The sequence below is a fragment of the Cynocephalus volans genome, chromosome 7 (genome assembly GCF_027409185.1).
Source record: "Cynocephalus volans isolate mCynVol1 chromosome 7, mCynVol1.pri, whole genome shotgun sequence".
NCBI lineage: Eukaryota > Metazoa > Chordata > Mammalia > Dermoptera > Cynocephalidae > Cynocephalus > Cynocephalus volans.
The window spans coordinates 144310545-144334864 of NC_084466.1; the positions used below are offsets into that span (position 1 = coordinate 144310545).

The 24320-nt window shown below is 52.4% G+C and overlaps 1 protein-coding gene across 3 annotated transcripts in view; it reads right to left on the reverse strand.

Annotated features, from left to right (window-relative positions):
• AFAP1L2 (actin filament associated protein 1 like 2) overlaps window positions 1-24320 on the reverse strand; it is a 31860-nt gene that overhangs the window by 1144 nt on the left and 6396 nt on the right. Inside the window, exons 3-17 of one of the 3 annotated variants that reach the window (XM_063102082.1) lie at window positions 21925-22015; window positions 19171-19254; window positions 16301-16506; window positions 15140-15319; window positions 12166-12255; window positions 10528-10612; window positions 10075-10179; window positions 7303-7514; window positions 5055-5200; window positions 4201-4312; window positions 3249-3497; window positions 2992-3157; window positions 2544-2699; window positions 307-500; window positions 64-186 (exon numbers count right to left, since the gene is read on the reverse strand). In XM_063102082.1, the coding sequence (XP_062958152.1) occupies window positions 64-186; window positions 307-500; window positions 2544-2699; window positions 2992-3157; window positions 3249-3497; window positions 4201-4312; window positions 5055-5200; window positions 7303-7514; window positions 10075-10179; window positions 10528-10612; window positions 12166-12255; window positions 15140-15319; window positions 16301-16506; window positions 19171-19254; window positions 21925-22015 (2199 nt within the window). Of the gene's footprint in view, window positions 1-63; window positions 187-306; window positions 501-2543; window positions 2700-2991; window positions 3164-3248; window positions 3498-4200; window positions 4313-5054; window positions 5201-7302; window positions 7515-10074; window positions 10180-10527; window positions 10613-12165; window positions 12256-15139; window positions 15320-16300; window positions 16507-19170; window positions 19255-21924; window positions 22016-24320 lie in introns of all 3 variants that reach the window. The other 2 variants (XM_063102084.1, XM_063102083.1) reach the window with 2 other exon arrangements.

Consider the following 24320-nt stretch of genomic DNA (forward strand, 5'->3'; position numbering starts at 1 on the left):
AGAGGGGCCTCACCTTAGCAACCCTTCTGCAGGCCCTGAGGGAGGTGGGGAGTGGCCACTTACCTTGGCTTTCTGGAGGACAGTGCCTTTGCCTGTGACCATGACTGAGAGAGGCCTGTTCTTGAGTGCAGTTGCGGAGTTGACTGGGGTGCACTCTGGGGCAGGGGTGGGGGAGGCAGCTTTGGGCTGTGGTTACAGGAGGAGAGCAAAGACTGAGTCAAGGGGAGGGAGACATGACCCACGCCCCACCCTGTGTCCGGGAGGCCCTGCAAGCAGCTCAGAGGAGCCACGGTGCGCTGCACTCACACGGGGGCTCATGTTCTCCAGGTGGGTGGTGTCCACGGTGGTGCCCAGCGTCACGGGTCCCGCCTCGGCCTTCTTTAGGTTGTCTTTCACCTCCATGATGTTGAGCTCGAGGTCCACACGCCTGCTCTCCTCGAGTCGGCACTCCTCGTCAATTTCCTTCAGCTTCTGTTCCAGGCTGGCCAGGACTCCCTTGTCTGGAGAGAGAGTGAAGCCAGCTGCAGAGAACAGCATTTCAGCCGAGACCTGGATATGCACCCCTCCCCCAAGCCAGCTGCAGAAGGACCCCAGGTGGACGTGGAGCACAGGTCTGACTCTGACAGAGCCGGGATGGACCTCTCTGTGTGCAGTGGGTAGACTCAGAGCCCAAGTCCTGCGTTAGCATTCTGCAAAGGCCGGGAAGGCTCTGGAGGAAGAGAGGTCTACCTTCGTGAGAGGGCAAGAGTTTGAGGGCTAAGTCCCTTCTGTAGGTTCTCAGAAGCTCTCGGTTGTTTTAGTATGTGCTTTTGTTACAGCAGCCTCAAAGGGTGAGAGAAGCTTGATTAATCCTTGGAGGATGGCTGGGCTATTTTGACCTGCCGCGTAGTTCCCTTAACCTCTGGCACTTGGTGCTTCCTGATGGATCGGGGTCCTCAGTCCTGGCACCTTCTCAGCCCTGTTTTGTGCTGCTCTTCTTAACCCTGGGATTCTCAGCTTGATACTGCAGCCCCAAGACACGATGACCTGTGGCAGCCCATCCTAGCAGCTCACTGCTAGAGGAAAGGATGGTACCACTTGTGCTCAACATCGAGTCCCCAGTCAACAGCCACCAAGAAAACATATGTGCTGTTTCCGAGTTCTATGGTAAATAATCACCTGTCAGCCCTCGGCAGAGGACGAGCAGTCACAGGGACCACTGTTTAAGAAAAATTCATGAGGAAAAGAAAGTTGAGTAAATGTGTTAATATTTTTGAGATTGGAGTTTAAAAAACACAGTTCATATTTAGTGGTCGATATCAATTCTTTGAGAATCACTTTCTTATAATCTGTGACTTATCAACCCGTGATCTAAAGGGCTTATTCACCAGGAGAACTAACCATCATGAAAATTCTCTCCTCTCCCACCTAGTCTATCCATGCAGGAGGGAAAGGGCTGGGCATCCCTGGCTCCTTCCTTGTGGCCCCAGCTCAATACTTTCTCAAGCTTTTCAAGGACTGTCATAGGTGAGCCTCTGGTCACATTTATCAGTGCGTGTCCCAGCCTCTAGCCTGGGCTGGGTGGAAAGGAAGCCCAGCTCCTGTCTCCTCACCTCTGTGCACTGACAATATCCAAGACTGCTGAGCCCTCAAAACCAGAGGGTGCACATTTATAGAGACAGAAAGCAGAATAGTGGTTGTCTGGGGATAGGAGGTTTGGGGGGAAAAGGGCAGTGACTGCAAATGGGTATGGGCTTTCTTTGGGGTTCTAAAATTGTGATGATGGTGGCATAACTGAATATACTAAAAACCATTGGTTTGTACACTTTAAACGTGTCAATAACATAATATGTGGACTATACCTCAGTAAAGCTGTTGTTAAAAAAAAAAAAAAAGGTGACTCTGTCCCCACAGACCTTCCTGTACCAATCATGTTAAAAGCTTCCCAGGAATCAGCTGACTCTGTCCCCAAACCTGCTATGCCAGTTGTGCCTGGTAGTGCAACTCTGCAGTTTAAATATTAGATGAGAACAAAGTTACTAGGTGAAAACAGAGTCAAATCCTTCAGACAGGTTCTGTAAGAGGTTAAGTTGCTAGGAAACCTCTGTTGAATGATATGAGGATGATTTGGAAAATCATCTAGAAAGACTTGATTTCTTTGCGAGTGTCTTAAGTTTTTGTTCACTTTAAAGACATGAAGCCTGGAAATGAAGGCGGATGCGTTACAGGTGTGGTTACTACAAGCAGGATGATGGGGGCCTCCGCTCAGCTGACCCAGATCTCAAAAACCCTGTAGTGCCGGCTGTAGCACCACACCGAGAGGTGGCCAAGGAATGTACACCTGTGAAAATAAAACATTTTAGGCCTAAACATATAACTTGTAAGGACTTGCTCCTTTAACTAGCTTTTTCAACTACCTGCTGCTCCTGTTGAAAGCCAGGGGGCCTCTCTGTGGTGACCTTTCAGACACTCGGCCATGCCAAAGGCTGTAGGGGCAAGGCTCGTGGGTCTAGAATCCGGGTTCTGATTCTGCCCCCCCGAGCCCTCCCCTGGGAGCCCCTTACCTGTGCACTTTAACAGGGTATCTTTCAGCTCCCGTTTCTCTTTCCGGAGCTGAGCCAGGTGCCCCCGGATTTCTTCCTTCTTCTTCTCAAGCCTCTCCTTCTCCTCTGTGTACCGCTTCACCTCCGCTTCTGTCCGATTCTTGCCAAGTCTGATCTCTACAGACCCAGAGAGGGGAAGCCCTAGGTCAGCTGGGCTGGAACATGAGGGTGGTCCCCAACCCACTCTCCAGGCTCAGACAGAAGCCGCGGCTTTGGAAGAAGATCAGAGCTGGATGCCAGGCCAGCCTAGCAGGGACAGGAAAGGAAACTGAGCCCACGCCTTTGCTGTGTGACCTTGAGCAAGTCCCTTCACCTCTCTGAACCTCGTTTCCTCATCTGAAAAGGAGGGAATTGAGCTAACTTCTCTAAGCCATGTCAAAAATGTTAGGCTCTTATCTAGCACAAGCACCTGCGGTGGTTGCCCTCAGCCTGTCCTTCACTGGTGGGCTGGCGCCAGCTGGAACAACAACCACAGTGTCAGGGCAGCTCGGTGGGAAGGAGATTTTCTGCTGTTCAGTCTGGATTTTGACTGCGGCGATTCTCAGGGAAGGCTCCTCAGGATCCGGACTCTCCAGCTGCCTCTGCTTTGGAAGAAAGCAAACAACTCAGCCAGCTGGAGGGACCTGGGAAGGTGGTCTGGCTCACCTGTTGGTGGATGGCTTTTACCTGCTCCTCCAGGTTCTCTGGAGGCTTTACACAGGGCTCAACTGGGGCAGGACATGGGCCCAGGTCTGGGTCTGCGGGGAGGGCCTCAGCCAGACTGTCCAGGTCGGGCAACGTGGGGGAGGAGGCCTCGGCCTGTGCACTGGGGCTGTGTAGGAAGGACTTGACGGGCGTGAGATCCAGGTACACCCGGTCAGGCTCGCTCTCGCTCAGGGCATCTGCAGCAGGGCTGGCTTCCTCGACGGGCTCCATCTGCAGAAGAGTCAGGTGTCGTTCACCCTTACCTCTACTCTCTTGACTGTGGTGGGGACACCAGACCTGCCTCAGAGCTCCTGTCTCCACCCCAGGTTGGAGTTTGCAGGGACCTCCCTCCCTCCTGGGGGAGCCATCTATTGAGTCCTGGATGTGCCACTCAAGAGGTAGAAGAAAAAACTTTTTTAAAAAGTTTTAAATAATAACAAAATAAAAAGAGGTGGAAGACCCAGGACATAGCACTTAATTCCCTGAACCTTATTTCCTCTTATCTGTAAAGAGAGGAAAACAGCAGACCTTCTAGAAAGTGGTTAGGATTAAATGAGATCATCTACATGAAGCCCTTTTCACAGCACCGAGTTCAACGCCCAGTCCATGGCACCTGCCATCAGTATGGTCATTCCACCACAAGTAGCAATCTGGACCTCAAAAGCTAATGGTGTCATTGCTCCCAATCCCAACACCACACCCTCCACCTCTAGCACTGGCCAGGGTGGTTAACCAGCTGTTTGATCTAGATAAGCCCCTAAGGCAGATGAACTGCACAGCCCGCTGTGCAAAAGACAATCTTGTGGCACCTAGGTTCTGCACTGATGGCCCCGTAGTGACTCAGAACCCACTCATCTCAGGCACAATCTAACCATCTCTGGTGTCGAGGCACTGAGGTTTGGCAGGAGGATGACTGGATGCCCCAGGTCCTTACCGCGGCCGTCAGCTCTGACAGCTCCACATCGTCATACAGCTCCTCCTGGCGGTCCTGGCTGGGCAGGCCGTCAATGTACGTGTTGGGCTCTGAGAACTTCCTCTGCATCAGTCTGGAAGACAGGGCAAGATACAGCGTGCATGGAGTCTCCAGGATGGGGTCGTGAGAGCACCAGCCTCCGAGGTTCACAAGGACCAGAGGCATAGGAGATCTGGGACCAACACCCACCTCCGTGCATCAGGGGACCCCCTCTCTCTTCTCCCAGCACCTTCATCCTGGAACTCTTGGTTCCAGATTTCCCTCCCAGAAAAGCAAACTGCCCTTGTCCCACACCCCTCCTCCTAGGATCCTTTTGCTATCTTCCCCTGATTCCTCCCTTTTAGGAAGTCCTTCTGACAAGAACTACAATGTTTTCATTTCATCTGCACAGTACACCTTGAGCAGAACAGGCCAGGCTATCCCCATTTGCACATAAGAGAACAGATTCCATTTCAGGGGCTCGGCGGGCTCTACCACCCGACCTGGGAATGCTTCTCCCCGAGCCCGTGTGCTCATCTGGAGAGCAGAGGCAGCAGCCCCTTCCCTGCTTATTCCAGATGGACAGGAGGGACAAACGGAAGGTCAGGAAGGTGCTGCCTCTGCCCTCAGGAGCGGGAGGCTCCCGGCGCTCAGCAAGGCCTCCCGGGGCTGCTCCTCCGCCTCCACTTGCATCATCCTGCTGTGTGTGGAGCAGCCAAGCCCCGTGCTCTCAGCTGCCCCTGCTCCAGCCGGCTGCCAGGGCCAGCCTGAGCCCAGGATCTAGAAGCACAGCTGGGAACGGGAGGGTGCACAGTGGAAGTCCCCTCAGTACTCACAGGAGAGAGTTTTTGGCTGCACTCACAATACAGGAAACCCTGTCGGCATCCACGTAGTCGTAGGTGAACTCTTCTGGGTCTGTCTTAGAGCCTGACTCAGAGAGCAGGAGGCCCAGCCAGTGGCCCATTTCCTCGGAAGACTTGGCCTGGAAGGAGGCCCACAGGGATGGGAGCTGGAGTGTGCTGACTGATGCCAGCCCCTGCCCACCAGCACCCCTGCCCCATCCCTGATCCCCACCCGGCAAGCCTGAGACAGCCTGGGGCCATGCTTTCTCATTGTCACCAGCATTCCCCATCCCCCAGTGTCCCCAAATAACATTTCCTGTCAATGACATCTTGATGCTGCCTCAGTGATACTGTAGGCCTTTGTCCCAAGTGTCATATGTGATTTATGCATGCATATTCTAGGTGATAACTTCTTGTCACCAGGTGTTAACTATTAAAAATTTATTAAAACTTATTAAAACTAATAGTTATCATCTGTTAATAGTTACTGAAATTGTTAACTATTAGAAAATTCTAGGTATCTTAGATTCTATTTTATGAGCTATCACATGTCAGTTTATCACCCTAGTCCCATACATACAAGACTACCTGGATCCCTAAGAAATAACATTCAAATTTATTTTTGTTTATGGCTTCAGTAAAGTCAACATGTCTTAAATATACCAGGTCAACTAGCCCTACTAAATCATGAACTAAAACCCAGTGAACTGGATTCAAGTGAAAAAAATCCCTTGGTTTATTTTCTAGGGGACAATACATTCTAATCAAATACATACATTGGGGGCCGAGCCCGTGGCGCACTTGGTAGAGTGCTGTGCTGGGAGCGCGGCGACGCTCCCGCCACGGGTTCGGATCCTATATAGGACTGACCAGTGCACTCATTGGCTGAGTGCCAGTCACGAAAAAACGACAAAAAAAAAAAAAAAAAAAAATACATACATTGGGCATGTCTATTAAAATGCCAACATTGTTTCTTGCCTTTATAAAGAGAAAAAACTGGGAGTTCTAGAAAAACTGCGGGTTTGTTATGAGGAAAAACAGTTCTCACTTTGGCATGATACCACCTGGCTCTCTCACCTGTACTGCTACCTTCTATTTATGAGAGAGGCAGCTATCAGCTGAATCTGACATTTAGTTGGTTGCTTTTTCCCATTTGTATTTAACTGGCTTTCTCCACACAGCTCTTCCCAGGCCTCCCCTAGTTCAGCCTACCACCATCTCTGCCCTTGACAACTAACGGCTTCCAACAGGTCCCATTTTGTCTCTTCTTGTCCCCCTTCCCTCTGTCCCCCACCCAGGAGCTGGAGGAAGTGTCTCAAAATCCAAATCTGGGCATGCACCCTATCCTGAAACCCTCCAGGGGCTCCACTGCTCCTAGGATCAAGCCCTGTCCCTTCCCTCCCAGCCTGTTACATGCACCCCCAGCCCCACCCCCCCACATATATTCACAGCCCCCTCCCCACTTCTTTCCAGCAACTGTAACGAAGCAATTAATTAGGTAATTAGCTGAATAACATCACATTCTCAAACTAGAATGTAAACCCCATGAGGACAGGGAGAATATATTTCTGTTGTTCACCATATCATGCACCGAGTAGATATTTGTGCTCTGGTGACAGATGAATGAAGCGATTGTGATGTGGGCCTTTTAGCCACCAGAGGGCAGTATTGGAGCGCAATTTGACTGACGCCCCCCAGATAAAGGACTAAGCAAATGGGCAAGTGTGTGTTTATGTGTGCGGAAAGAACTGGGGCTGCTCCGGCTTGTTACAAGGCATTATGTCACCTCTTATTTTTGCAAATATAACATCACATCAAATAGTGGGTGGAGACGGGGAGAAATGTAATTGTATCACAAAGCTAATTCTTCCCACTAGATAAACTTGAACAGTGGTCACTTTTATGTACTGGGCCTAAAGGCTCTCCCAGCTGGTGACACATGCAAACTAAATAGCACCCACTAAACAGAATCCCCAGCAGCTTTTCCAGCAGTTCAGGGAGTTATAAATACTCCGTCTGCCCTAAGTGCAGGAAGTAGCTCATTGTCCCACTCCTATAATACAAACCACCCTGAGGTCAAAAAAGGAATGGAAATTTTAAAAAATGCAAACAATCTCAGGCAAAGGAAGTGAAAATACCACGCGACTACAGAGATCCTCCCTTGGTAGGATGACAGCTCTTGAGACTGGCAGCAGGCAGCTACACCTGCCACGCCCCGGCTGGCCCCACAGGCCCGCAGTACCTCGAGCTTGGCCAGCTCCTCGCCATTGTGGAGGATGCGGAAGGAGTAGAGGTGATCAGGGCTCGGGTCAGGCACCACCTCACAGCCCACCAGGCTGAGGGGCTGCTGAGCCACCTTGCTCCGGTTCCGGTCCTGGTAGAAGTGCAGGTGGTTGTCCCTGACAGAGCACCAGCGAGACTTCCACTGGCTGTTCACCAGCACGTTCAGGTAACCTGCAGCGGGGAGATGCAGATGCAGGGGCCGAGGCTGTGGGGGGAAAGGAGGCCGCAGGAAGGGATGCACCTGTAGGAGCTGGTGCACCTGTAGGAGGGCAGGGGCAGGCAAGGGCGTCCAGGGCTGGCACCGCCTCTGGGCCTCCTGAGAGTCCCCCGGAATCTCAGATTTGGAAACTGCGTGCCTTTGTTATCTCATGGAGCCTGTGGAAGCCCACAGCTTACCTTCTTCCTTGTGTGAGCAGCTAGACCCTTTGAAGGTGGGCAGCACAGCTGAACTGGTTTTGGGCAAAGTTTTGTCCAGATGGAAGCTGAGTCCTTGATTGGACTAGGCCCAGTGGGACATGTGTGGGACACAGACTCCCCCTACCCTGGGGCCTCCCCTTCATGGCTCTACGCCCCCAGCCCGCAGCAGCCTTCCTCCCACCAGCCTCTCAGGCCCCTGTGGTGGGAGGCTCCCAGCCTGTGTCTCCTGGCTGCGGGTTCAATCCTCTTGCCTCTCCAGCTTTCGTTTGCTCAGCTCCCCTGACAGCCTCTCCATCCCGGGGTCTTTCATACCCACCAGAAGTGCCCAACTCCTCCTCGTCCTCCCAGATGCGCTACCTCAGTGCTCAGCTCCCCTGACAGCCTCTCCATCCCGGGGTCTTTCATACCCACCAGAAGTGCCCAACTCCTCCTCGTCCTCCCAGATGCGCTGCCTCGGTGCCCTCCCTGGGTCCCGACTCCTTGCTCTGCCTTCAAAAGAACACCTGGATCGCAGTACAGTGAAACTCTCTGCTTCCGTGTCGACCTCCCCGACCGGACACAGTGCGCTTCTCAATGGCAAGAACTGTGCCACGTTCCTCTCCTGTGCCCAGGGTCTGTATCCTGTGGCATCTCCACCACACAGGAACCCCTCTCTACAGCACGCAGAGGCTGCGCGCCGTGGGGTGCACCTGCCATGCAATCCCTCATCATTCTCAAATGGTTGCACGTGCGGGCTTCAGCTTCCCACGGAGCAAACAGGCCTTAACCCCATTAGGTCAACATTTCCTGAGCTGACACCATGCCCCAAGTGCAGGGCTGCACCTGCGACTACAAAGATGAGAAAAACCCAGCCTTCAGGACCCTCCACACACACCGTGTGTGGTGGGTTGACATCTCTCCGTGTCCCTAGTCCTCCCAGAGGCACTGGCGTACAAAGTAGGTATGTTTCCCATCCCAGGGGACTGGCACTGGCTCTGAATCTTAGCCAGATGAACTAGGTGGCAGGTGAAAGTGCTTGGTCACCTGCCGGCCCAGCCCAGCACTGGAAACACAGCAGGCATCCTGAGTATCTCGGAGCCACATTAACATTACGTCACAGTGGCAAAGTGGAAGAGATGGAGGCCAGGACCTAGGAACTTGGGCCCATCCATGTGCCCATCCCAATCCTCTGGACCAAAGAGCACTTTGGGTCAAGAGAGGCGGGAGCTCAGATTCCACGCACCCGAGTCCGGATAAGGCGAGCAGCTGCTCTCCCTTGCCCTGCCCAGCCACAGGGGACAGGAGCGTGCTCGGCTGCTGAGTGGACGTCCAGCAAAGAGCCAGCCACATCTCCCAAAGGGTGACTCACTGGGACCAGGCTCCCTTGCCCCCTGAGGCTGCAGCACCAGCACAGCTGGGCCACTGCCTGGCGCCCTGGCTGGAGAAGCAGGGGACGCCATCTGCCACCTTCCCTGCCAGCCTCGAACACCAGAGAACTTAACTGAGACTCAGGAAAAGAGCCCACGGATGGGACAAGGGTTGCACAAGGAAGAGGAAAAGGCCCCAAAGTGGACAGTATGGCCTTCAGGTCCCGAGGAGGCCACAGCAATGCGCCCCCACTCGGGGATCAGGATACTGGCTCACCCCACGATATTTTCTAGGAAAGGCCGGTCTCCTCTCCTGGCCTCAGCTGCCTCAAGACTGAGTGAGGGCAGGAGAGATGGCCTCCAGGAGCCCACCGGCACCCAGACGCCCCCTGTACAGCAACACGGGCTTCTCACGATCCCCTTCATAGGCTTCGCCTGGTCCCATCTCAGGGTCCTTGCTCCCACCCACAGGCGCCAGTCCCACCTCCTCAGGACCCAGCCACTGATCAAGGCTCAGGCCCACAAAGTCGTCTCTGACCACAAAGCAGGAAAGGTTCTTTCTGTCCCTGAGTGCTTAGGGCTACAAAGACGGCACCGTGTGTAGTTATGGGTATAAAGCCATCATCTTTCTCAGGCTGTAAGCTCTCAGGACGGTGCCTTCCATGTTCCCGCCGTACTCCATATGTGTAGATCAAATGACATCATTTTTAAAAGAACATTAAGGGGACATCAGTCACCTACCCTTCACTTCCATGAAGGACCCAACATTGCAGTGAGAGGGAGTCTGGTTGGGCATGAAGAACCACCTGCCTCAGAGACAGTACCCCGAGGGCTGCGGGCTCCCGTCCCTAGCGGTGCTGACGGCCACACATGACATCTCTGCCTTGGATGTCTGGCTCGCCTTCCTGGGAAGGGGGCCCAGCCCAGCGAACGAACCCTTTGGTCCCAGAGGTGGTTATGATTCTTACTAGATGTCTCCAGGGATCTCTCCGGAGGCTCCAGCGAGGTGGATTTCTTTCTGCCCAGGTTCATTAGGTTACTCAGTTTGAGGCCAGCAGTACATTTCTTCTTAACTGTCAAGATGAGCGAGAAAGCAATCACAGTTGCACACAGCCCACCCATAGGTCTCCATGAGAATCTTTACAGACTGTATTGGCTCAAAGAGATGTCAAACAGGGTTAGCAAATAAGAAGAGGTGGAAGAATATCCTACCCCAGGATTTCGTGAAATTTAACTTCAATTTGGCCATCTCTCCCTTTTTCCTGGATCTATCAGATGTAGTATTTCCCACTAGTGTATACACTGGAGGCCGGGTTAGAATCAGCTGCTAAACCCATTAGAGTTGAGCCAGACAGCCGAGTCTCACGCCCTGGAATGCCATCCCCTCCCGACCGAGAGGCTAAGAGCCACAGCGTTGTTACCGTCTTTGGTCTCCAGGACCTCAGGGTGGCCATCCATGGAGCTCCCATAGTCTGAAGCTGACAGGTACTTCTCAGCTATGTCTGGCTGTGGACAAAAGAGAGATTGGTGAGGATCACTGGCTGGAAACAGTTACCTTGGAGACTATAACTTAACAGAAAATAATAGATGACTCTTGAGTGTAGGCCTGAGGTCACCTGACCAAACTCCCACTGGCCACTCAAACAGCAGAATCCGGGTCACTGGTAGGACACCGGCCAAGATTCCCTCTGGGGCTCCTGGAGTACCTCCTGCCCCTTCCCCAAGCACCGCCCCTATCCTTGTTCACATGTTCTCCACATGGCTGCCCAGCCTGATGTGACAGTGGCCACAGTGGGAAGGCCAGGCCAGCAGCCCCAGAGATGGTGTTAGAGCCCATGTCCCCCATGATATTGACTGTCAAGCTAGGAACCACCCATACTGGGAGCGTGAGAAACTCTTTGAAGAGCTGACTGCATGAGCAACATGCGGGCTTCGAGGAGAGCTGGCGTGTCTGCATGGGGACACACCACAGTTTGAGTCCCAGCTTGAGCCTCCTGCAGCCAGGCCAATGCCGCCAATGCCAAGTGAAATGAGCCTCTGAGCCTCACTCTGCACCTGTGTCCAGTTGGGGTGACATCCCAGCCTGTATTCACAGGGGTGTTGGGGACTACAGATAATTCCTAGAAAAGTGTAGCTGCTGCTGTTGCTGCTGGAACATGGAGCACTCAGAGAATTACAAACAAGCTTCTAGAGAACCACATGTTCCAGACCTCTGGAAAACAGGCTGGGGGATTCCTAACCAGCAAGACCAGCCTTAAGCCGAGGTGTCTGTCCAGGGAAGCACCGCACGCCGAGTCCTTAGGGAGACTCCAATCAGAAGAAAACCCCAAATTGCTCTGACTTTTGTTTTCTTGTCAGTGGCCAAAGAATGAACCAGACAACAAAACCCTCTCAAGTCCCTCCAGAAGGGCTGTGGGTGTTTCTCCATGAGATGGTCTGTACCCTTCCAGAGAGCAAATGGCCACCTCCCTGCTCAAGCCCTCCATGTCCCCTCTTGCTTTCCTCCCTGCCAGGGGTGGGGACCCCAAAGTGAGACACAGCAACCCTCTGGCTGTTCGGTGCATACTCAGGCTTAGAGTACCTATCTGCAGATACTCAAGGTTATGGAACGTGACTCCCCCTCCAGGTGACAGCCCTCCCCTTGGCCAGCACGCAACCCAACTTCCTTAACCTTGACCCGTAAGTCCAAAGCTTCCTCCATGCAAAGGAGCACTAGAGCCCTGGGGTTGGGATACCCACTGAGACACTGTCCCACCCAGGGGGCTCTGGTGGGGAATTGGTGGGAAGGAAGAGCCTCATAAAATAAATCTCCCTGCTTAAGAATGTAAGGCAAAGTCGCTTTTGCTCCAATAAAGCTTCCTCTCTCAAGCAAGAAAATATTTTAGGTCTGTATCAATTTCATCTGTTTTCCTGCCAAGCCAAAGTTACTGCTCCTAGCCAAGCATTGTATGTTTCTTACTAATTGGGCTGAAATACAAAAATGAAGCTCCCAATTTTACACTTTTAATTTTTACGGAGAAGTGGGGTCGGGCTCTCCCTCCAGGCAGGTGGGGGCTTACCTTCTGACAGTTGAGGCGCTGGGCATCCGGGCTGTATTGGTTTCCCTCGGGCGCTCCTTCGGAAGGCAGGCCGCTCACCTCCTGGATGACCTGAAGCAAGAAGAAAGCCTTCAGCAGAGGCAGTGTCCCTGACAGGCCCTCCAGGCCTGCACTCACGGCCAGACCAAAGCTGGAGCCCCTCCAGGGCAGGGAGCGTGGGTGGAGATGAGAGAGAAGATGCATGATGTCCAAGGAAGAGAGGATGGCCACCCCACCCCCGCCGCACATGGCCTCGGGATACAGCTGGGCAGGCCCCTTCCTCCACATGTTCTGGGGTGGGCAAGGGGGACCTCGGCAGCAAAGCCCAAAGATGACCCGAGCAGCCAGCTCTCAGCTCCACAAGCTGCCCTTCTGCCACCACTCGGGCAGGGGTGCTGTCCTGCTGTGGGTGTGATGAACTGCATTTGCTGGATGTCCCCTAGCTTTGGGGGGCCGTGGCACTCTCTGTGGAGTCTCTACGCTGCTTGGGGAGCATGCATGCCAACAGCCTTGACCCAGCTTCCAACTCTCCCAACTTAGGCCATTTCTCACTTCTTAGGTTGACTCTACTTCAGGACTTTGGTCCATACTGAATAGGCAACAAAGTGTCATGGGAAGATTGCAGGCACTGGAGTCAGCAGACTAGCTGTGTGAGCTTAGCCTCAGTCACCACATCTGTAAGATGGGACAACAGCTACACCACGGGGTAGCTGTGAGGACTCGTGTGAAAAGTATCCAGCATGGTCAGACATGTTCATTACTGTCCTTACTAACTTGGGTCTGAACACACAGATGCAGCTGCCCAGGGGCAGCACCACTAAGCCAGGAGTTCAGGCTCAAAGGCATTGGGCATTTCTGCTTCTTTTGAAAAGCCCCACCTTGTGCCTTCCTTTTCTGGGACTCTTATCCCATACTTAGCATCTCCCATTTACTACCATCTCGTCTCACCCTGGGCACAGGTGGGATTATGCAGAATTAGACACAGAGGCCCAGGGAAGGCAAGTAGGTTTGACAAAACTGATGCAGCTAGATGGAGAGCCCGTTGGATAGGCTGACATGTGCCACTAAACTGCAAGAGTGGCAGCTGCTCAGAGCCAGGCACTCATAGCCAAATCCACTTCTGCACTCATCTGTCCAGGGAGGAAAAGGGTCTCTCTGTGAAGCTGGACTCAGAGAGGCGGTGCCTTCTGAGAGCCTTCTTGTCTTTGAAGTCCAGCAGAGGCTATGGGGCCAGGGGTCTCAGGCAGAGGGTGTGGGAGTTTGGGGAGGGAAGCTGTGGTCAGGGGAAGGGTGGGTGGGTCTGAGCAGTCAAAAAGACAGCACTGGGTACTGGGAGCAAAAGCAGTGTGGGTGCATGTGTGTGCACGTGCATGTAGGCATATATGTGTACAAATGTGTGTGCTGCATGTGTGTACGTTCAAATGTGTGTGTATGATGTGTGTGTAAATGTGGGTGCATGTGTGTGTTAAGTGTGTGTATAGTGGGTGAGGATGGGGGGAGCTACCATAGAGACAGGAGACCTGGGCAAGAGAAGATGATTAAAAAACAAACCAGCCACTCAGGGCCCTGGGTCCTAGTCAGCTCTGCAGCCCAGGACAGGCCCCTCACTCTTTCTGAGCCTGAGAGGTCTCATCTGGACCATCCCAGTTTCATGGAGCACTCAGTCTACACCAGGTTCAATGCTAAGCACTTAGTATGCGTTAACGTGCCAACCCAAGATCACTCAGCTAAGAAAGGGTGAAGCCAGGATTTGAACCCAAAGCCCTTGCTCTTAAATGCCCAGGCTAGGCCTCTCACAGCAAACATTCTCCCAGGAATTCTCATGGAGACTGTGAAGCCAAACCACAGACCTGTCTGTGCAGTGGCCCTTCCTGTCTGTGCCACTGTCTGTAACCACCCGAAAAATGTGCAGTAAGGACTGAGGTACCTATCAGCTTCTCCTAGAAGCTTGGCTAGGCAGGGCCTGGAATTCTCAAAACATTGAGAATTGTTTGGGTTACCACAGACAGCCCGCTTGCTGCAAATCTGAGGTACTCAGCCCTGGGGGGGGGAGGGCAGGGGCAGTGCCTCGGGCAGCCTCTGTTTTCAGTCATGCTTTCATAAGCTGGTCCAGGTCAGTTTCTGACAGGCTCACCAAGGTGTTTGTGCTTAGCTAGGGTGGCAGATGGGGGTGTGGGTGGAGGGTGGGTAATACATGCAGGATTATATGTGGGACATGCAGGTAGAGTGGGCAGCAGGAAGCAGGGAAGGGCGGCTCTGGGGCCCTATTGGGTTTAGAGACCCTTCTGGAACTGTGGGTCCCTTCTTGGTGCAAACCTTATACCTTCTGGAATCATCAAGCTCTCACCTAACATGGGGCAGAAAAGCCCCTGTCCAGGTGCTTCGTCATCATCACACCGTGGGTAAGTGTGGACAGAGCTACCATGTGCATTTGTGGTGAGAGAAAACACTGCATGTGGTCAGAGTCCTAGGTTGAAATCCAGTGCTGCCACTCACTTTCCCAGTGACCCTGATTAGCCACCTCTGCCCTCTGAGCCTTAATCTCCATTCCTGTAAAATGGGACATTAACATTGCCCAGCTATCCCCAGCGTGCTTAGGTGGGTCATATTTGCTAAAAGCCCACGGTCCATGGTAAATACTTAACAAATGGTAGTGACCTCTATTCTCTTTTAATAAGGAGGCCAGTGATGACGCACTAGAGGCAAAGAGGTAAGTGAATTCAACTCGGGCCCAAGTCCAGGCTCCTGAGAAGCCCTCACGGCAGAGCGCTATGATCCATTTCCCTGAGACTGATGGCATCGCGTAGACCTCAGGGAGCCTGGGAACCTGATGGATCATAGACCTTTACCCTTGACCACATTCTCCATCCCTTTAGACAAAGCTGGGAGCTGGGACTGCAGGAGCCCCTCAGAGCAAGCCCTGGTGGGGAGCAGCCCATTCCCCTGGCCCCCTCACCCGGAGCCACTGCTCAGCCTGGTCCTTGCTCTGCAGGCCCAGCACGATCACATCGGCGTTCATCGGCGTGATCTTGAGCTTATGCTCCTTCTTCCGTACTTGCTTCTCCTTGTGAACCACACTGCTGCCCAGCAAGTTCACGTCCAGCTGAGGGCTGTGGTCCTTGGACGATTTGTAGCACTGGAAGTAAAGAAAAGATACCCTACTTTTCCAGGGGTGCCAGGCCTAGCCAGGTTCTGCCAAGGAGGGGTCACTGGACACTGCAGGACCCACCAAGATCCCGACTTTATCCAACAGGACTAGGAGACTGGATGCCCCAAAGCAGGCCCCGAGCCTTAGCCTCAGATCCCAGCAACTCCTGTTCTCAGCATCAGATTGCTTCCCTTCCCAAGCCACCTCCTCACTGGCCTTGGCCAGGGATGCTCCTGGACCCTAGGAAAACCCAAATGGTTCCAACTTGCTCCAGGCCTGGAGGGCTCGTAAAATGCATCCTCTGTGGATAACTTTCACTTTCTGCCGCTCATTTGTACAATGGGGGTCCTTACAGGGTTGCTTAACAGGGTTACCCAAAATAACATACGCACAGAGCATGACATGATGTAACCAGTGAAGCAAAGGTGTTTATAATAATTCCATGGAACTTCAAGTCAGGACATTAAACTATGAATCTTAATTTAAAATAACAGGAAACAGGATGATTGTCAGAGTAATATCTTCTGATTCCTTTATGGGTCCTGTCTTACAATCAGTAACTCAAAATACTATAGCTTCTGAGAAGATTCCTAGGTTTCTCATGCTGCACAGACAAAAGCACGAGCCAGAATTGGGGCTGGGGGCTGGGCTAGGGGACCCCTGACTGGAAGGACTAGGGAACAGAAAGATGTGTCTCTCAAAAAAAGGTGTACAGGATGGAGTGGGGAGGGGGAGACAGTGGTAATCCCAGCCCCCTTTGAGAGCCTAATGGATACTACTAGACCTTTCTAGTTCAGAAAAAGCACGTTCACCCACACACGCACAGTTCTGCCTACAATTTCAGGTTAGGGAGAGCTTAAAATCTCCTGATATAAAAAGGCTCTAAACCCCTAGTATCAGGGACAATCTGTCCTCCCTGCCCTGCCCCCGCCCACCCCCTCCCCCAGAGGAGAGAAGGGGCCGACTGACCAGAAGCCTGGTGTCCCTGATGACACAGAGCTGCTTGGCCCACTGCCCCAGCCACTTCTTGCGCCACAGGAAGGCGCAGATGCGGGCGTCACGCATCAGCTCGATGCTGGCCTCAGGCGAGGGCCACTGGTGGGGGGCCGACTTGCCCTTGCTGCTCTCCTCCTCGTCGTAGGACTCGTAGGAGCTGCTCACAGCCTCACCATCCTCTGCAAGGAAGACCGGCCCAGTCAGGGCCCCGCTGGCCAGGAGGGCAGCCAGTGGCCCAGGCCTCAACCCACCGGCCTGCCCGTGCCCCTGAACCAGCCCCACAGCCTCCAACCGAGGCCAGGGCTGGCTTTCCTGCCCCCAACCCCCCTCAGCAAAGCTCCTGGGCGGCTGCCTCTGGCCACAAGACAATTAACTTAAAACCACAAGTCTTTCCATTTTCCTCAAATCCTGTCATCTCAGATTCCACAGACCCCCCCCCAGGAGACCGATGGTTTGCTCTTGAGAGGCAGGTTCCCCTACTCTGGGCCTCTGTTTCCTCAACTGAAGAATTGGGGGGGGATGTTTCCAGGTTCTTCCAGGCCTGGAACTCTCACTCTAAGGGGTCAGGGAAGAGAAGACCACCTGGGCCCTGAGCTGTGCACCCAGCAGGCCTCTCACCTGCCCACCTGCCCACCTGCTCTGCCTGGTTCTGTGCGGTGTCAGGGGAAGGGGCTGTGGCACCTCAGAAATAAAAGGCCAGGTCAAAAATCCACTCATGCTCCACAGGCTCTCTTCCCTTTTCCTCTCTGCTGAACACCTAGCACAAACTTAGCTCCTTTCGCTTGTTCCCAACTTAAACCCTTCCTCTACCTCTGGCAATCAGCCAACCCCACCATGTTTTTGTCATTTTGAAAGCATCCCAACACTCACCAAAGCACTGACTTTATGCATACTCTACCTGCGTCCATTTCTACCTTCTGCCCCCACCACCCTGAAAGAGTTGTTCTATTCTCCAGGCCTCACTGCTCTATTCAAGGCCAACAAAAATTATGTGAAGAAAAGCAATCACCTCTGAAAAAATGAAATCTCCATCCTTGAAAAGCAGGGAATGGAGAAAAAGGAACCTCAGGATCCCCGGTTCAACCCCCAGAGGAGCACAGGAGTCCTGTCCATTGTAACCTTGCTGCTCTGCCTGGATCCCCTGGGGACAGGGACTCACTACCTCGTGATCACTAGACATTCCTTTCCATTCCTGAGCAGCTCGAATGGTTAGAAAAGGGGCCCACCCTCTACCCTCTACTCTCCTGTGATGTCTACAAAGCAGTCTTTGTTCTGCCCCCCTCTTGACTCAGATTGAATTATACTCTTTCCCCCCCATGACACCCTTCAGAAGAGGGACAGTCCATGGGTCCCTAAGGCCTCTCAGAAGACTCCAGAAGCCCCTTCTCCTATCTGCACAGCTAGCGTCCTGCATAGTAGGAAAACAGAACCATAATTTGAATTGGGATATAGGAAAACTGAATGAGGCCATTGCAAAAGTTATTCTAGCTACAGTGCCAATGAAAATCTGTTTTATTTTATTTTAATATTTCTAAAAATAACACCTTACATATTTTAGTATCAATTTTCCTTCAGAGCAGTGTGGTGCTACTTCTCTTCATGGCTTAATAAAGAAGTTGCACAGTTTATAATTTTATTAAATATATTAAATAAGGAAAGATTGAAAACAGCACTGGGAGACACTGAACTCTCATATTGCTGGTGGCAATGTAAATTAACACAAGCCTCTCGGAAAGCAATCTGTTGTTTCAAGAGCCATAAAAACACCCATACTCTTTGATCCAATAAATTCCAGCCCTGGGAGTTTATCCTAGGAAACTAAACTAGTTTTTAAAAAGAGGAGAGAGGATGTTACATGCATTAAGATATTCATTCAAGTGCTATTTAACAGTCAGCAGAGGGGAGTTGGGAAAGTAAAGTTGATTTCGACTACTTAGGAGCATACCATGCAACAATAATCAGTTAAAACTCTGAAATCTAGTCTGCAGCTAAATAAACTCCCTAAGATATGATAATTCAGGAGAAAGCACAATTAGAATTATATAGGCAAACAGATCAGTACTGTAAGGCAACACAGAGAATTCAAAATAGTTGATTTGGTAGCATGGTAGAATCAGGGTGACTTCTAAAATTTTTTCTTCATTGTTAGTATTGTATTATCTGTCCAATAAGTGAAATAAGAAGCATGATGCAATGTACTTGGGATTCTTCCTTCTTCAGTAACAAAAATTAACAGAGGGAGGCTACAGAGTTTAGTGCGATGAGGCTGGGTACATCCCAATGTTTTGTGCTTCTGGGGTTGCCCCACGTGCTTCATGGAGAATTCTAACACCTGCCCATGCTACTCCATGCAGGTATCAGGAAGCTAACTGAGAAACAGCAGTAAATCATAGCTCCTGGAGTAGCATGGAGGAAATTTAGAACAAATGAATTAATTTTATGTATCCCTAAGAGGGATCATAGCACACCATCAATGTAAGATAATCTTAGAACAGATACGTGGCTTCCGGGGAGTGTAGGGCAAGCCAGAATGAAAGGCAGAATGCTCAGACAATCCCATCCCCATATTTGCCATCCCCAGGTGGACTGTACCCAACTGTGTCCTGCAGGAAGTCCCTGGGAACCAAGGGCAGAACCATGCACACTGTGGGTCTTTCAGTCACGTGTTCCAATGCCAGGCAGAGTAAGTCACTCCTCTGAAAGGATGGCACATGGGTGTGCACAGGCAGGGCCCATGCACGAGGATGGGGAGAGGACAGTGGCCATGTCAGAGCATGCACCCATCTTGAGCCAGGCAGCAGGCAAGGGGTCACTGTCATTCTAGCTTTGGGGACAAGCAGTACCCAAGGTGATTGTGGCATAAATGACTCCTTCAGGCGCCTGCACCCATCTGGGGACTCCAGTGGGGAGAAATCTGCCAGAATGACCTGCACAATATTCAGAAACACAGACAGAGGCAATAGGAGAGAGACAAGATGAACAGAGGGAACGCCCAAGTGCAGAGACCCTAAGAGACAGACCCAGTTGTGGCTACATAGCCGCCTGCCCACCAGAGGCATCTGCTTTCCCGTCAGAAGCGTGGGCTTATAGGAGGGGCCACAGCCCAGCCAAGGACATCATTTCCCAGCCCCTTTCACATGCAGACATGACCTGTCACCTGTCTGGTGCTTTCCAGAAGCAGATAGAGGTTCTCTGCTTTCTCCTTGCAGAGGCTTCTATGGCCTTACACGGTGGCCGAGACAAACATGGACAGAGCCCAGGTAACTAAACCTCATGAAAACCAGTAACACCCACACTAAACTGCTCCATGAGACGAAACAGATTTTTATTGTGTTACTGTCAACTGAAATTGAGGGTTATTTGTTACAGCAGCTGGCATTACCCCAGCAAGAAAGACCATCCGCAAAGTACCTGGTGTCTGGGGCAAGCAGGACAGACCTGCTATCTCCAGTATAGGCCATCAGGGCACTTGCTAAACGTTTGCTCGGAGAAAGGAACGTGACCCAGTGGAGTGGTGTGGGGACACTGCTGACAAAGCAGGACAAGAATCCAAGCAACTGGTCTTGTGCAGGAAGTCAGCAAAATTGCCGCTGGCCAACCAACTACAGCAAGATGCTGGGGCCCCAGCTGGCTCCTCCCACTGCAACCTGCAGTCGCACTGCTCAGACAGGTGTGGGGACCGGCGGGAAGTGCAGACAGGCGGCTTACACTGCAGGTGAGGCTCTCCCTCTGCTGAGCACAGCTGCTTCTCCCGAGGCATCCCCAGCCTTCATCCGGTGGGGGGGGAGGGGGAACATGGTCTTCCCACACACCCGCTATTTATTTCCCAGCTGGGTTTTCTCCATCTAGAAGCTTTCCTGACCCACTCTACATGGAGAGTGCAGGCTGTCCTTCTGATGACCCCTAGGCCTGGCCACAATCCATGTGAACTCACAGGTGAGAGACAAACACCAAGAAGCCTGGTCTTTCTGACCACTTGTTTGTGTCGAGATGAATTGTCTGCACCACAAGCCAGCCTCCAGGCGCGTCTGGGAGACAGGTCCTGGCTGGCTCAAGCCACACCCTAGAGAGACGGGCTTAGGATACACCGAGGTGCTCACCGCATGGGTGAGTCACTGTTTCCACCTTCGAGATGCCTCCAGATAGCAGCACCGCACCCTCAGCTCTGGTCTGAAATCACAGCCTGGCCCGGTGACTCGGCAACACCTCCATGCTCAGTGGGTTAAAGCTAAGTGACGTCTAACCACAGTGCCAGCCTCTTAGAATAACCTCAGTACCAACAGGCCTTCACCTCCCACACAGTTCCTGGGGCCGGAGGCAGCAGGTGAAGTGTGAAGGAAGAGGAGGAGAATCCCATGTGGTTCCAAGTCACCGGTCCCATCTCATCCCTGGTCCTGGGCTTCACTGAACCACCAATGCCCCCTTCAGTCAAGTTCACTTCCACCCCCAGCATCCCTCACTTTTTACATTTGCAAATTGCTTTATGCTTTCAAAGTCTTTACGCTTACAAAGGAAGGAAATAGAAGGCAGTAAGAAGGGGAGGACTGGAGTCCAGCCGCCCTGCAGACTAGGGTTACAACCATCTCTTCCAGATCCTTTGGGGCCTTTCTGTGTAATAGAACCCCAGAGGGTTCCAGTGTGAGCCCTGCCTGCACAGCTCGTTCACACGGTGCCCGTTCACACAGTGCTCTTTTAATACCTAAGTTAGGACAGTCACTGAGTAACCCTCCAAAAAGCTCACCGTCTCATTCAAAGAAGAGCCAAAGTCCTTGCTGTGGCCTGCAGCCCCTTCTGTATCCCTATCTCCTGTCACTGTCCCCACCTCCCCTGCTCCTGCCATGCTGGCCTCCTTGTTGCTCCTCAAACATGCCAAGAATCCCCCTGCCTCGGGGCCTTTGCACTTGCTGTGCTCTCTGTCTGCAGGCATCTGCCCACCCCCCTCCCCACTTCATCCAGGAATCTGCTCAAGGTCACACTATCAGCGAGGCCTGCTCTTTCTAAAATAACACTCTTCCCCTGCCGCCACCCAGCCCCTACTCTGTTTTCCAACCTAACACTATCACCACCAGACACATCCTATGTTCATTTGCAGTCTGTCTCCTCTCATAGAATCTAAGTGCTGGGACGCTGGGCTCCAGACCCTGACACATAGTGGGGGCACAATAACCATCAGTCCAATGAAAGGATGGGGAAACTGAGCTCAGGCTCAGCCTGACCACCATTTCCACTGCTTACCAGGGCCCGGTGCCCTTGGCCAACACACCTCTCCTCTATAACCTTTTGTACTAAATTCAGCAATTTCTGGGTGAGAATGCAGAAAATAGCAGACGCAGGAAACCTGCTCATTGTGTGCCATCTCTGGCCCCTCCTTGCAGGTGAGATGGGTCTGCTGTGGGTGTCAGTTTCCTATTCAGACTAAAGGCCAAACGTTCTGTGGCCAGTTCCCAATCTGGGCCACACTCTCTGGTCACAGCAGCCTAGACTGCCCTCTGTCTTCCAGCCAGGATGAGCGAGCCAGTCACCGCCAGATGAGTGAACACCGACCCCTGTGCAGGAAGCAGCTAGACCCCCTCCGAGCCCACGCCAGTAGGATGTACCATTGAGGGACCTGTCATACGGCTCAGCCTCTTCATAGTAACCCTCAGGAGACTCGATCTTTGGGATGGCGAGCAGCTTCCGTTCTGGAATCTGTGGCATGAACAGATAAAACAAACATTTTCAGATATGACAATATCTGGGGGCAACTTATAATTAACCCTTTGGGTGGAAGGAGGGGGGATGTCCAGGAGAAAAAAAGCCCAATTGGACTTGAAGCAACCTGGGCAGGTGGAACACCATGAGTCCCGTCAGTCACCCAGCACCCTGTGTGTGGTGTGCAGCCAGTTGAGGGACTTGGGTGCATTTCTAAGCTGCTGAGCCTCAGCTTTCTCCTCTGCAGGGTGAGGCTCAAAGCCTCCCATCACACACACAACACACTGTTACACACATGGCGTGTGATGCACTTTAAGGTCCAGATAGTGTCGGGCTGTTGTGGAAGCTATTACAGCTTTCAAATGGAACATACTTTCTAAAAAGACAAGGTCTAATCAATGGCACATGGAGGAAGAGGACCAGTTTTCTAAATCCCTAACTTTTGCCACAATAAAGTTTAATCACTGGTTCAGCAAATACTGGACGGCTCCCCTGTAGCAGCTGTGAGGGACGCGTCCAGACGTCAGGAGTCCGTCCTAAGGAAGACTTAGCTAGATGGTGAATTGTTAACAGGTCCCGACCAAGTGCACTGTTAGTAGTGCTTTATCCGATAAGGTCAGAGTTCTTCCAAAATCAGAGGAGGGTAAGAGCAGCATCTAGGACCAAGGAAGGATGCCCCAAGGACAGGATCTTTGAACTGAGTCTCAAAGACGACCCCGAGCCTCTTACGTGGGATGGGTGGACGTGTGTAATTTGAGTAGAATAAAGAACATATACATGAAACCATTCACTGTCCCTCCATTATTCCACTTGTACACTGGACACTAGACCATGAACAACAGCCTTGTGAACTATAGCGGGGGAGGAAAAAGAGGGCGACTGTTGCAGTAGTATGTGACATTGGTCATGCAGGTGTAAGTGCCCACGAATGTGACTCTCCAGTGTCTTCCTGAAACATGAGACCCCTGAGGAGGGCCACGGGAATATGCATAGAGTTGAGAACACAAGTGGCACAATGTGAAGGGCATTCCCACTCTCGGTTCTGAGAAGTCCTTGTGCTGGACGCTGCACATGGGCAGGCAGGTCTGGGCCCCCAGGGAGCTCCAAGTGAAAGCACCAGAAGGCTTTAAGGGAGGGAAGGTGGCAGGGGGAGATGACAGAGGAGGTGGCCAATGGAAGGTCCCCACAGGGCCCCGAGCTCAAGATGGTCCCTGAGCCTTAGGGATTCCCTGCTCTCCTTTTTGAAGGGCTGGGGGTGAGACTAGGGATCCAGAAACCCAACCTTAGAAAATAGGCCTATTTGGGGGGACTTCTGAACAGGTAGCTCCTGGCCCAGAATACGGTGGGAGGACAATCAGCCTAGGCTCAGCCTCTGTGGGACAGTGCCAAGCCCAGGATGCAGGAGTGTCCATTCTAGCTTCCCCCAGGGAAGAAGGCAGGATCCCCAGAGCCAAGTCCTGTGTGGCTTGGAGCCTATAGTCTATTTACATGGACCCTAGAGTTAATGTAACTTGGCTTAAATCCAGCCTTTAGGACTTCATAGATTTAACTTTGAGTACGTGTCAGCCTCTCTGAGTCTTGGCTTCCTTCTCTATAAAATAAGAGTAATACTTGGGTTGTTTTGAAGATTCAATGAGATAAAACATGATGATGTTTCTACAGAGCCGGGCCTAAATGAAATATGAGGAGGCTATTGTCATCGTTGCAGAACCAAATCACTGGACCTACAAGCTGAGATAGATCTGCATGAACAGGGTTGGCCCTAATGGGGTGTCACAGAGGCCAGGCCACAGCCTGGGTCCTGCACCAGATATCTTCCAGCTAGATCCAGCCTCATTCCAACAAAACTGACAGAAGAAACAGAAGTGGTCCCTAAACAGCATCTGCCCCAGTAGGATGCTGGACCCCTCCCCTGAGAGTGCAACACCCCTCAGTGCACAGGAGGGCCTAGAATCATCTGGTCATTTCCTAAGCAGACCGGGGCTGCTGCAGGAGACAGGTGCATAGCACCTCAGGCCGGGCACCTTCCTGAGGGTGAGGGCCTTGCCTCCAGTGGGCATACAGCCCGTAGCTGCTAGGGAATGACCCTCATCTTTGCTGCCACTAGCCTGGTGAGATGTCTCTGCTCTCTTGGCCATTCCTGGTGTCCTGGCCAGCCAGCAGCCAGAGAAAGGACTACCTATGAGACCCAGGCATGGCCCTCTGAGAGCTGACTTCCTGGGGTCCAAGGGGAAAGTGCCCTCTCACCTTAGAAGCCACAAGGTCTCCTGGGGCTCACACATCCTGCTGGCTGGGCCTCCAG